The sequence below is a fragment of the Botryllus schlosseri genome, chromosome 16 (genome assembly GCF_051294905.1).
Source record: "Botryllus schlosseri isolate E-star chromosome 16, Bs_hap1, whole genome shotgun sequence".
Taxonomy (NCBI): domain Eukaryota; kingdom Metazoa; phylum Chordata; class Ascidiacea; order Stolidobranchia; family Styelidae; genus Botryllus; species Botryllus schlosseri.
This window is the reverse complement of record NC_137251.1, coordinates 11,109,647-11,123,155: the sequence shown is the minus strand read 5'-3', so window position 1 is coordinate 11,123,155 and position 13,509 is coordinate 11,109,647. Positions and strand designations below refer to the sequence as shown.

Sequence of the window (13,509 nt, the reverse complement as noted above, 5' to 3'; positions counted from 1 at the left end):
ATATTGTATCCAACACGGTCTCCGGCGAATATAATGGAGTACTGGACCATGGAAACAGTTTTTCAGGATAGGGCTATGCAAAAATACAGCATTTATTTATCTGTTTAATAAAAGTACTACGAATAAAATTTGTTCAAATGTACGTACTACTTAGGGGAAGGCAATATTAGAGAATATTATGATATCTCTAGGTAGAAATCGATCAGTGAACAAGAATGAACTATATCCGATACAAGTGGGCGCTCGAGTCATAGGCAAGGAAAGAACTTGTAAGAACCCACTTTCTAGCACCGCTGATGGGCCGCATCTTGCAAGGCATTTTGACTTTTGCTGCGGTAATGTGCACGTAGAGCAATGCAGATTGCGGTCAGCTAGCTGGCATCGATAATTTAACTGTAAAATATTCAGACAGCTTGTATGAAGAGCGGACAGTTGAACGAATTCCAATCCAGTCATGACTATTCAATTAAATGGAAAGAGGATAATATATGTTAAAGAGTTTTTTTTATCTAGAAAGGGCTTGTTACTATCCATAGTCGTTGCGTACGGAAATAGTGTGTTCATTCCAGACAATTTATGCATAGCAATGAGTGTGCGATCCCCACCAGACCTTACTAAGAGTATCAAAACAAAAACTCTCAAATACATATGTACAGTACACACCGTAATCATGAATTGTATATCGTTATTGTCTCTTAATTAGTGATAACTACGGGAATTATAGACCCATGATAGTACAATTTGAAAAAAGGAATGTGACTTGTTGGAAAGATAAATGCAGTATAAATATTCTGATATGTGATACGATTAGTGATTGCCCTGATTGGAATCGCTGGCCTTTTTGCCTGATATATCAGGTGAGCAGCGATGATTTTCCAAGTTGAAATAATTTAATAAAAAGTGATTGAAAAATAAAACAGTGTGAGCACAGGACACCGATTCCATACAGGGTGATTGCGTTAATCTTCTCTTTCACATCTATAGGTAACTTAACCCACTTAATGATTCAATCAGAATGTAACACTTGAATTTTTCAGGTTACTGTATTCGTGACATTTTCCTTATCAATGTGTGAAATTCTCTGGATTGAACTGGGAATTTCGAATTTGGAATGAAAACATTTGATATAGAAATGACATTTCTCAAGCAGTGAACTATTAGTAATTTCACAAATTAGCGGTCCAAGCAGTAGACCATGTCGTGTATCGATATTTGTGTGATCTCTGTGGAAATGTGTTATTCATGATTGTTCGTGTATAAAGTGTACATGAATAACAACAACTGCTGTGAGAAGAAATTGTATGTACTTTGATTGACGGATTAATCTCGCAACAAACGATATAATCATATTGCCAAATATATTTCACTCTGAGCATTTTACCTGACTCTCATCAGGAACCAACGTTAGTAAATTTCATCAACCAACTTAAAATATGAACTTTACTGCTGTTTCTGACTATTCTCCTTATTTAGAGTGCGGTATAGATGTTATATTGTAATACCGATATATGGTTTATTGCGATATTGATGTTTTGCATCCCCACACACAGACGACTGTATCAGAAGGAATATCAAAGTTATAGAATAACATATTAGAGAAAGCCTCATTGATATATTTAAAGAGAAAGAATGCAAAATGCCTAGTAGGAATATAATGACCTCGTGCCTTTTTCTGAATTGTACAACATTTAACGTTTACACCAAAGTTAGACACCACAGTCCAGGGGCCCCTTTGGAATCTCGGTTCATTTTTTGAAATCAATCTTGCGTGATGAGAGCTTTTCTGCATAGAATGAATAAGTAATTGAACAGAAGGTTTTGCGTGATGTTGCCACCAATTCCACTCTGGCCAGGGGGAGTGTTCAACATTGACCCTGAGTGGGTAATTAGTACCGTACCGTAACAAAAAATAACGTCATAGCCTCGCTCATACTAGCATTGTCGTGACTAAAAAGGTCATAACGTTGCTGCTGCGGTGAATCATGGTCTCAGTATCTGGCACGCCCCATTGAAGTGGTTCATGCTTAGAGAATTCTGGTACACCTGGTTTAAAAGCACTGCTCTCGATCACAAGCTTCAAGTAGTTTCACCTACACTTAATAGCCCAGTGTCTGGTTGTTGATATTATTACTGAAGTCGTAGCATGTGTATGTGATACAGATCATTCAAAAGATTTCTTACAAGTTACAGGTAACTGATGTTACTGGCATTGGTTGACCATGTATGGAATATAAAAACGTAACGTTTTTGGTGTCTAATATGTGATAATTGATTGATCGCTGTAAGCAGGCCTCAACATAGACGGTGAAATTCTATTAGTCATGCAAAATGGGTTCAGACCTGTTACACCACAAGCCGTCTTGTAGGCTGTAACAGTTTCCAAGCTAAGGATATGTTGTAACTAACCCTTGAAGAGAGGCAGTAGTTTCACTGTTAAATCTATAGCATTTGCATTACATAACATACACATATTGATCTCAAGCATTTTACTCTACTGAAACTTTTTAAACACTGTTACCATTGTATTCCGCACATGAAGTACGCCTATTTCTCTTGCTTCAGCAATTTAAGTAATCCTGTGACCTTGATTAATACGTTCCAATTTATGGTTTCAATCAGCTTGCTTTAACGATGTAACAAACGTCTCTGTTTCTCCGCGTTTGCAACTAGCCTAGTGATTAAATCATGGCTGATAAACGAAAATTACAAAGCGAGATTGACCGGTGTTTGAAGAAGGTGCAGGAGGGCGTCGAAACGTTCGAAGACATCTGGCAGAAGCTGCACAACGCTGCCAACACGAATCAGAAAGACAAATACGAGAGCGATTTGAAAAAGGAAATTAAAAAACTCCAGCGGTTACGGGATCAAATCAAGACGTGGGCGGCTTCCAATGACATCAAAGACAAAAAATCGTTACTGGAAAACCGAAAGTTAATTGAAACGCAAATGGAGCGTTTTAAAGTCGTAGAACGGGAAACGAAGACCAAAGCGTATTCAAAAGAAGGCCTAGGCCTCGCGGCGAAAATCGATCCCGCCCAGAAAGAGAGAGAGCAAACGAGGCAGTGGTTGCAGCAGACGATAGACAAACTCAGGTTGCAGATGGACATATTCGAGAGCAGAATAGAGAGTAGCTCGTTGAGTTCAAGAAAGAAGAAAGGAGACGGAGACAAGCAGAAACAAAACGAAGAGCTTAAGAACTTAGTCGATCGTCACAACTACCACATCAACAAGCTGGAAATGCTGATGCGAATGCTCGACAATCAGACGATAACGCCGGACAGGATTAACGACTTGAAAGACGATTTGGAGTATTACACGGAGTACTGCGAGGACCCGGACTTTGAAGAAAACGAGTTTCTGTACGAAGATTTGAATTTGGACGAGGCGCTAGCGTTGACGATCATGCCGGCGACATCGCCTGTCGAGAAAAATCTCAACAGCAGTATGACGAATAACTCTTCTGTGAAGGGAGACGAGGAAGAGGCGGGTAAGACCGATGTTACATCTTCGACATCGCCCTTGCCCGCTAGCAGTCATTCTTCTACGTCGAGTCATAACGGTAAGGAGGACGCCACGGAGGCGCGGTCTAGAAACAGGTCGGGTACATCAGACGATATACTGTCGCCGAGAAAAGGCTCGATATCATATTCCACCACCACAGCCAATTCCTCAAAATCCGTGTCCAGGAGTCAGTCGGCCGGCGCCACGCCGAGTAAAGCCGCCCCGAAAACGACAAACCAGGCGTACGCAGCGGCCGCCAGCGGCCAAGTACACAATCACATCAACAGCACGCCAGCGTCGAATGAATCACATTCCAGTTCGGTCGACCGCAGAGCGGCCATTAAAAATTTGACCAACGCCTTGCAAAAGTCTTCGGAGAAGGTTATGTCTTGGAAGACGCAGACAAACGCCGGGTCTATGTCGGAATCAAACACAGAAGCGCAGAATGCGGTGAATGACATGCTTTCGGCTGCCACTCCGAATCCGATGCCCGTTGACGGGCCAGTCACGACTACTGAATCTGCGGTACTGACGAACGGGGGTTTCACGAATTCGAGTCCCGACGACGCGACGCAGCACGCGAAGCCGTCTCTGTCTCCGCTGATCGCAGACTTGCAAAATTCCAATCACGGAGAGTACGGGAACTATCTCAACGCCAGCTTTGCGAGTCTGAAGACGATCGCGGAAAAGGCGTTGGAAAACGCGCGCCTGGGACAAGCCGACAGCAACGGCACAAACGCGCTCGCGGTATCCACGGCTAATTTGTCGCTAAATTCCAGCGACGCGAAGACGGAGCAGAAAACGACGACGCAGTCTAATTTGTCACGACAGACACCGGCAGGCTCGGGAGAAACGAGAATGACGCCGTTGTTAGGTGTAGCCCCTTTAGGGCCGATTCCCCTTGGAAAAGACAACGTGTATCAGCAAGCCATGCTCGACGCGTCTTGGAGGCATATGCCGCACCCATCCGACTCGGAGAGATTGCGGCATTACTTACCGCGCAACCCTTGTCCTACACCGGCCTATTATCACCAGACCCCGCTCCCGCATCATCATTCTATCGATTTTTATCTCCGGCTATCGACGGAGACGTTATTCTTTATATTTTACTACATGGAGGCGAGCCAGGCGCAGTATTTGGCGGCGAAGGCTTTGAAAAAACAATCATGGAGGTTCCACACCAAGTATATGATGTGGTTTCAGAGGCACGAAGAACCCAAAACTATTACGGACGAATATGAACAGGGGACGTATATTTACTTTGACTATGAGAAATGGGGACAGCGGAAAAAAGAGGGATTTACATTCGAATACCGATACCTGGAAGACAGGGAACTTCCGTAAAATACTTCTGTGTTCTCCGTCGTATTGGTAGCCTACTATGCACAGGCTCTTGATCTGACCCTTACGTTCCTGCACCCGTGCGAGAAGAAACGGTTTTACTAACCAATATTTATCTGGATGGTTAAAATCGAATTGGGCTCCCTGAAAATTCCATATCGTCATCTGCCTGGCGACTTCGTGGTTGTGTAAAATGTGATGGAATAAACAGAGCTTCTCTGTGGCTATCTTTCGTATTGTGATTAATAGAATTCACTCGCGAGAGTACACGGCGGTTGGATTTAGTCGTGCACGGTCCGTGACACGTGGGCGGGGATAGGATAGGTTAGTGAGCTGTTGCCCTGGAATGCATTTTTTCACATATTTTAATTAACCGACAAATGTTGGATCAGCATCGCACTGTAATGCCTGGTCGTGGTGACCCACTGCTTCAATTACCGTGCCCAAATGGTCAATGGTGAACTATGCCTACTGGAATGTATAATTATTAATTATATTAATATAATATATTCACCGATATGTTCGTGAAATCATATCAGTATACTGTGCGCGAAGCGCAACGAAAATTCTGGGCTTTACTCAACTATTATGAAAATTGAGTGTTGATACTCTGTGAAAACAGCCTCGAGATTCCTCAGGCTATCTTTCTGATTGGAGGATTAAACTAGTTCTACTTAACAAACTGAACTAGCGATTAGTAAGTAAGTAGATTACAAAATACCAGAGGTGGTCAAAGTAGTCAAGAAAGCTACTCGAGTAAAAGTAGAAGTAGCGACAAAAAAAATCTACTCAAGTATGAGTACAAGTACTTATTCGATAAGCAATCTAAGAATACTTAAAGTAGAAGTAGAACTGACCGACTTTAAATCTACTCAAGTAAGTAAGTAGTTGTGAAAACGATCCTAATTCGTTCACATGGATTGTCAAAAGGTGCAAATTGAGCTATGCGAAAGGTGTCGAACTTGATTCATATTGATGCATACCAGGAGGTATCCAATTTTCGACAGCATAAGCATTCGTCTGCATCATGGAATGAAAATGATAGTATTGATATGGAAATGCGATACTAATCCTCTGTTTTCTCGAACAGCATGTTTTAGAAAATACCATGGTATGGCGCCCTCCCTCATATTATAAGTCCCGTAGTTTAGTCGAAGAGCAATACGGAGAAATTGTATAGGATACGGTGTAAACACTTTGCGCGATTAGTAAACGCTAATAAAAAATATGGTGGACCATAAAAATGCCATATTGTGTAGCTTTATTTCCGGAAATTAAAGGCATTACTACACTTGCTTTTATACTTGTATACTTGTATACATGTATGTTATCCAGACAAAAGAACTGATATTAATTAGAACTCAAAGTATATCATACTGGGAATTCAAAGATAAATATAAATACTACTTATAAAAGTGGAACATGTATTTCATGTCTTTCGTCCAGTAATTTTTAAAGGTGATATGCTAAAACAGCTCTAAAACTAAAAAAAGTCAGGGTCCACTCTTCCGGATTACGACAGGCCATGTACATGCTAGATTACGATATGATAAGTAAATGCTAGATTGCGAAAAATCAGTTTCAAACATTATAATGAGGCATATATACTGTGATGAACTATTTCATATGGGCGAAGGGCGACAATGTGGTGTGAACGGAACCACACCAACCCGCTACCTATATTATATTCACCGATACTATTGTGAAAATACACTGGTTACTCCGTATCCATTGCGGGCGAAGCGCGACGAAAATTCTGGGGTTTACTCAACTTTTATGAAAATTAAATTTTGATACTCCGTGAAAACAGCCCCGAAATTCCTCAGGCTATCTTCCTGATTGAAGGATTAAACTACTTCTACGTGACAAACTGAAAATAGCGAAAAGTAAGTAAGTAGATCACAAATTATTACGAAGTAGAAGTAAAAGTAGCGACAATCGGATCTACTTGAGTAAGTACCAGAAGTAGAGGAAAACTACTTGAGTACTTAAAAAAGTAGAAGTACTTCGTTACTGACCACCTCTGCAAAACACTACGATGTAGATGTAGCGGGAAAATAGATCTACTTGAGTAAGTACCCAATTAGCGGAAAACTACTTGAGTACTTCAAAAAAGTAGAAGTACTTCGTTACTGACCACCTCTGGTTATTAAATACACATTGTCTTCCTGATCTCCAGAGCAAAATGAACTGCCGTGGAAGTGACATGCACAATTACAAAGTCGAAATACAAACAGCGCCATTGCTATCCAGTTTCCACGTTCTTGATTGGTAAGCAGCTTTGTAGTACCGGCGATAGAATGTAGGCGTGTAACGCAACGTTATATGTTATTACCGCGGAATACTTCGAGAATTGAGAAGTCGTTCAGTATTTAGATTTTCGGAGTCATTGCGACAGTCACATTCGATCAATATCAGTTATTATAAATTCTAAGCTATCAATGGTACGGCTTAGCCCGTCTGTGCCTTACCTCTCGTTTAGGGCTTTATTTTCGAACAATAAATATGTAAATCGCCTAATTTTGGGAGAAAAATGTTCAAAATCCAGTCATTCATAAACATCGATAGAAAATACCAGTGTTGGGATGACTCGAGTCACTTTACAAAAATGACTTGACTTGACTCGGCGTATCAGAAATATAGATTGACTCGTGACTCGGAGCAAAATTCACCAGTCAATTTCAAGTCATCGAGTAGTTGGTGAAGATAAAAATCACTGTATCTTGCATATGGTCAGATTGTTCGCAAAATGCTGGTGTAACCCGTGAGAGCGACCAATCATCCAATGATCATGCGTTTTACTGAGCCTCTTTTGTTCTCTCATAAATTAATTGACCGGAAACTAGTATAGTAAAGTAATTTAATAGCAAAATGTTTATTTCTGTTCCCTGTTCCTACCTTAACCAAACCTCTTCGAATTCGAATATAGTTTATATAGTCCTCAACCATTGGTCTCGAATTGTATCACACCAACTTGTAAATGGGTAATGAGTTGCATCTTATCAACTTGTTTCTCTATTCTCTATTTTGACTGGTAACTATAAACTGAGGCTGTGCAGTGTGCAATTACGTAGTTTAGCAGTTTTACTGTATAAGTGAGCGATGCAGCGTTTTCTTGCGAGTGTATTTAACTATATATTCGTTCATTGGTTCAGAATCAATGACCACTCAATCTGTATTTCAGACAGCTAGCAAAATGCAATGACGTAGTCATGCCTCATACTTCAAAAAGGCAACTTGACTTGAATTGTGACTTGACTAGCGACTTGACTTGACTCGAGTCACCTCCAAAAATCGAGTGACTTGACTTGACTCGAGTCAAAATGTGCAATGACTCGAAATGACTCGTGACTCGAAGGTAGTGACTTGATCCCAACACTGAAAATACCAATAGTAATTGCAGGTTTCACACTTCGTTCACTCATCCTGACGACAGGTGAGGCGCCAAGGCTGTGGAGTAGGGCTGTTCAAAAATAACTTTTTTTCCCGGATTCCCGCCATTCACTCATTAAATTGTCAGGTTATCCCAAAAAACGCTGCACACCAAATTTGGTTCAATTCCAACAAGTATAAGACTCTGCAGATCCCATTAAAAATTTTAATTGAATTTATTTTTATAAAAAATTTCAAATTTTGTTGTCAACCCCATGAAATTGTTGAGCTATCTTCAAAGACGATGAAAAACAAATTTGAGACAATTCCAACTAGTAGAAGCGGAGTTATTTGAGTTTTTCGTTGATAATCCTCGGATTATCCTTGAATTATATAGCCCGTTGCGGGCCGAAGAATAGCCCAACTAATGGAATTGTACCAAAAAGATGTCATATAATGAAATCACGACAGGACATTTCGCTCCAGTCTCTGACGCCAAGCGTATACTTTGCTAAGTGTAACCTCTCGTCTCCGGCTGGAAAGACCAGACATGCGTATTGCGTACTAGGGTTAGGTGTGCGAATGAGATCCTCAGAAATTAGGCGGTTCTCGTTCGCAAACGAACCTTAGTAAGCGTAGGTTCTCCACCAGACCTGCGCAAAGTGCGGCCCGCGGGCCAAATGCGGCCCGCGAAAGGTTGCTTGGAATTCAAAACATAAAACTTGCTTTTTGAATGAGTAAAACCATAGGCTCTATCAAATGAACAGGAAATTCGTTTACTTTGAAGCCTGTTCATTAATATGCCACGATTACGATTCCTACGTACCTGGCATGCTTAATCCAGATTCAAAATAAAGGCAATATGGCAAAGTATGAGTAGCAATTGAAGTCACAAGAAATCACTCTTTCCATATAGTTTAGTTCACACCTTCCTTGCTGACATTGTCACATTACGCATTATACGGTATGTGTTTCAATTTGTGACGTGATATGTTTCCAAATCCCTAATTCGTAAAACAAGTCAATCAGTACTCGCGATTACTATATGACATCATATGTATCACCCATAAAGGGTTAACGGGCATGCCGAAAACTGAAATTCAAAGAAGGATTAGGTTTTGAATTTAGAGCACTAAATATTCGCATACTGGAGTCAGGGGTACACCCATCCTTTCAGTTTCAGCCGATAATGTCGCCGAGATTAAGGATTTTAATTAAAGTCGGTCTTATGACATAAGCACGAAACACTCTGTCAAGGGAGGGCGAAGTTCAGAAAAACTGCAAGCTTCGCTCAACATAAAGGCTATATTTAACCTGTAGAGTGTACACTAGGGCTCTTCAAAAATGACTTTTTTTCTCAAATCGTACTGGCTACTTGATAAAATTGTTAGGTTACCTAATTTAAGCCTACACACAAAATTTGGTTCAATTCCAGCCAGTAACCGCTTTGCTACAGGAGAAGTAAGTTTCTATTTACTATATGAAAATAAATAATGAAAAATTTGAAAATTTCCTGTTCACCCCATGAAAGTGTTAGGCTCTCTATAGAAACGATGCTCACCAAATTTGGTTCAATTCCAACCAGTGGAAGCGGAGTTATTGCCGTCGAAAATTTTGGATTCGAATAAAATAGTATTTACGGTGAGCACAACCATAATAAATAAACAAAGAATCGGTCACCGTAAATACTATTTTATTCTAATCCAAATTTTTCGACGGCAATAACTCCGCTTCCACTGGTTGGAATTGAACCAAATTTGGCAAGCATCGTTCCTATAGACAGCCTAACACTTTCATGGGGTGAACAGAAAATTTTCAAATTTTTATTATTTATTTTTATATAATATATAGAAACTTTTTTCTCCTGTAGCAAAGCGGTTACTGGCTGGAATTGGACCAAATTTTGTGTGTAGGCTTAAATTAGGTAACCTAACAATTTTATCAAGTAGCCAGTACGATTTGAGAAAAAAAGTCATTTTTGAAGAGCCCTAGTGTACACTGCTCGGAAGGCAGTGACCAAGAAAATAAGCTTTGTATTATTGCATATACATTTCAGTGCAGTGGTTCTCGAACTGGGAGACGTGAAAGCATCAGAAGGGTGGCGCGAAGCCGAAGTTTATTGAAAAAAAATTTCGCGCTCGGCGCGATATACCCCCAGCTTATAGTTGTTGCTCTGTGTATTGTCCGAGTTTAATATTTCATCATTCTCTCATCAACAGTCATAATCTTCCATGCCGTCAAACTATCCGTTGGGATTGCTAGCATACTGGTTGCACTTTTTAATATTTTGCGATATCATGATAAGTGGGCGCGAAATTGTTCACTATCATAAAGGGATTAGTATCTAAAAAAGGTTGATACCCACTGTTTTAGAATCTTAATATAAGAAATTGGATAGGGGTTTAAAGAGAGCTAAAATGTATCATGTTTAACATTGTTTCGAATTATGACAGCTGGTATATATTTTTTTAATTAACTGCCACTTTCTTATTACCTAATATCAACACATTCACTGAACAGCATTTAATAACATTGTAGTTTGGAAATAAAATTAAAATACACTGGAGAATATAGCTAAATGTTTTCACTTGGCCCGCCAACTTATTAATTTTTCTCATTTGTCCCGCGGAGGAAAATAATTGCCCAGACCTGTTCTACGCTATGAAAAAATTACAATTTTTCAAGTTATTTCAACATCTTCAGTTGAAATTATTTTAATTTTAATTTTGGATGTTTCTCCAAATAGCGTTGGCAGCATGGAATAAAATTCAGGACTAAACTAAAATGCTCCTTGACAATTTCAAAACTTTTATTTGCCGTGTTACAAAAGTTTGATTGAAATATTCAGCTTTTCAGTTTGTGAATATTTACGACACTCTACAGCAGGGGTCACCAACTTCTTGAAACCAAGAGCTATACTTGTTGTGTATTGATTAATGCGACGGGCTACCGCTGGCGACTCATTTGGTTATCGCGGGCTACCGGTAGCCAGCGGGCACCGCGTTGGTGACCCCTGCTTTATAGTCCGAGTCCACACGGTCATCGCTGCTAACTTGGTCCGCCACACTTCATTCACGAACATAATACACTACACGTAGGACGCAGAGTAGGTGCAAGATAGTCAGCGGGCTGCGCTGGCTCAACAATCAATTGATGAAGATAATATACCGTTATGTAAAGCTTTTGTTTTGTGGCATTCATGGTAGTTGTCGACTACTATGGTCCTTTACACCAGGCCAATTTTCTTCATATTTATTCCGTAGCTGCCGACTTGTAGCACGGCCCACTTCTAGGCGTTTTTTTATATGACACCGCTTACACCAGTGGTTCTTAACTTTGCCACCAGCGCCCCCCAAGGGGCGCTGGCGATTTTGAAGAGGGCGGAAACGCTCAGGGGTGATATGGGGGGCGCTGGGCTCAGGGGGGCGATATGGGGGGCGCTGAAGAAAAATGGCTTCGCAGTAGATGATGTAGAAGTAGGACATATCCTTAATGAGTATTCCGAGCAAATTAACATTCCACAAAACATGTCAAATCTCGAAGTTTTTGGTCGCGCTACGCGACGATGTTTGCTACATATGTTTTCATAAATGTAATGGGTTATTATAATTCGTGTAAAATGAATTGCGCGTACTTTCATATCGTCAATTTAGCGTTAAGACACTACCGTCACGCTTGCTAGGGTTATTTTCAACAAAATGTTTCGAATTGGGTATTATATTCTGCAGCGCACAGCGTGTGGGAATCGAAGAAGGAGACACTGTATATCACTTCTGAGAGTGAGCGCCCCTTGTACATAGAATATGTTTTGAAGCTTTGTGCACGAAATGAATAACTTACTATACTTGTATTTGAGAGCTATGATTAAATCGTGCGAATAGTTTTTCATCGTATCATAAAGGGTGATACTATCTAATGTTGTGGTCCACAACCTTACATGAGTGTTATATGATATGAGTTGCCTTGTTTGGAATACATTCATGTTAATATTATTAACTGGGTGTAGTACTAAATTCAATGTGAGCAGATATCTGAATCCCATTCTCAGTTGACATAAACATAAATTACACATCATGTTTTGACGACTCCCCCACGAAAAAATACGCATAATTATAGAAAGTAGAAATAGGTATTTCGGCGTTGGCCATTACCATGCCACGATGCATGAAGACATATGAAGTTCCGGCCAATATGGCACTCCGAGAAGTGTGCCAAAAAAAAACGTCAGCGAGAAAACCTTAGCCGAAGAGGATTGCCCTTATATTGACCGTAAACCTCGATCTATATACGTCTAATTGTCCATAGGTGCTTAAATCGCTCGTGCCGAATTATCATGTTGTCGCAATTTGCACCCCACAGGACAAATAACATCCATCAGAGAAAAATTATTTGCCAGTGAAGAAATACCAATTTGGAATCTTGTGCTTATACCATAGTTTAGTACGTTTATGCGTTTCAATAACTTTTGACAATATAGCGGAAAAGAGGGAACAAGATAACAACATGTAACGAAGTAATTTTACCAACAGGCACGCCCGAATATGTTTATTATTGTTTAAGTATCAATTACGTGGCCTTCATTTTCCGAGACAACAGCTCACTCAGAGCTACTGGTAAATCTGATTACGTGGGCTGAGAGGATCAAAAGTTTATAGCGACATATATATGCAATTACCACCTATTCATTCATGCATTATAGAAAATTTTGGGCGCCTAGGGCGACCACATCATACAAACTTTGCTGACCATCGAAATCACGCGACGGGATTATTGGGGGCGAAGCCCCCAGATGTTTGTTTTTTTACGCTAGGGGTGCGCAAGACAATCGTGTTTTAGAGGGGCTGACGAAGTGCTGTTTCGGCTGTCCCTCTTACCCATTGTCTTTATTACAGTCCTTACGATATGGTGTGTGTGTGTGGGGGGGGGGGGGGCGCTAGAGCACGATAATTTTCGAAAGGGGGCGCTGGAGGAAAAAAGGTTAAGAACCACTGGCTTACACGGATGAGATGACGAGAAGGAGCCTAGATAAACCTCCAACACTTAGGTAGAAATTCTGAAGTCGACATCGCGGTCGGACTCGAACTCGAACCCGCAACCCAATGGTGTTGCAGCTGTGGATTATACCACTACGCTAACTCGCCACTTGTTGTGTAAAATAAAAAGTCGTTATTGTACGCGCAAATACAAGCAGATATGTGAGGACTCCAATATCCGTCGAACTGAGGCAAAACACGCTTTACAATACTACTCCTTAATCTTTTCGAAAATGACGATTTTAAAATGTGTAAATTAGAA

General features: G+C 40.5%; 1 protein-coding gene across 1 annotated transcript; it reads left to right on the top strand.

The window, feature by feature from the left end:
• The first annotated feature begins 306 nt into the window (after positions 1–306).
• LOC145458904 (CCR4-NOT transcription complex subunit 3-like) lies at positions 307–5,109 on the top strand. Its single transcript, XM_080337413.1, has one exon. It carries the CDS (start codon positions 2,686–2,688, stop codon positions 4,843–4,845), a length of 2,160 nt encoding a protein of 719 aa, XP_080193539.1. The 5' UTR covers positions 307–2,685; the 3' UTR covers positions 4,846–5,109.
• Positions 5,110–13,509: the final 8,400 nt, after the last annotated feature.

What these genes read in the sequence shown, in the direction of transcription:
- LOC145458904 (XM_080337413.1), top strand. Translation starts at nt 2,686, where the DNA reads ATGGCTGATAAACGAAAATTACAAAGCGAGATTGACCGGTGTTTGAAG.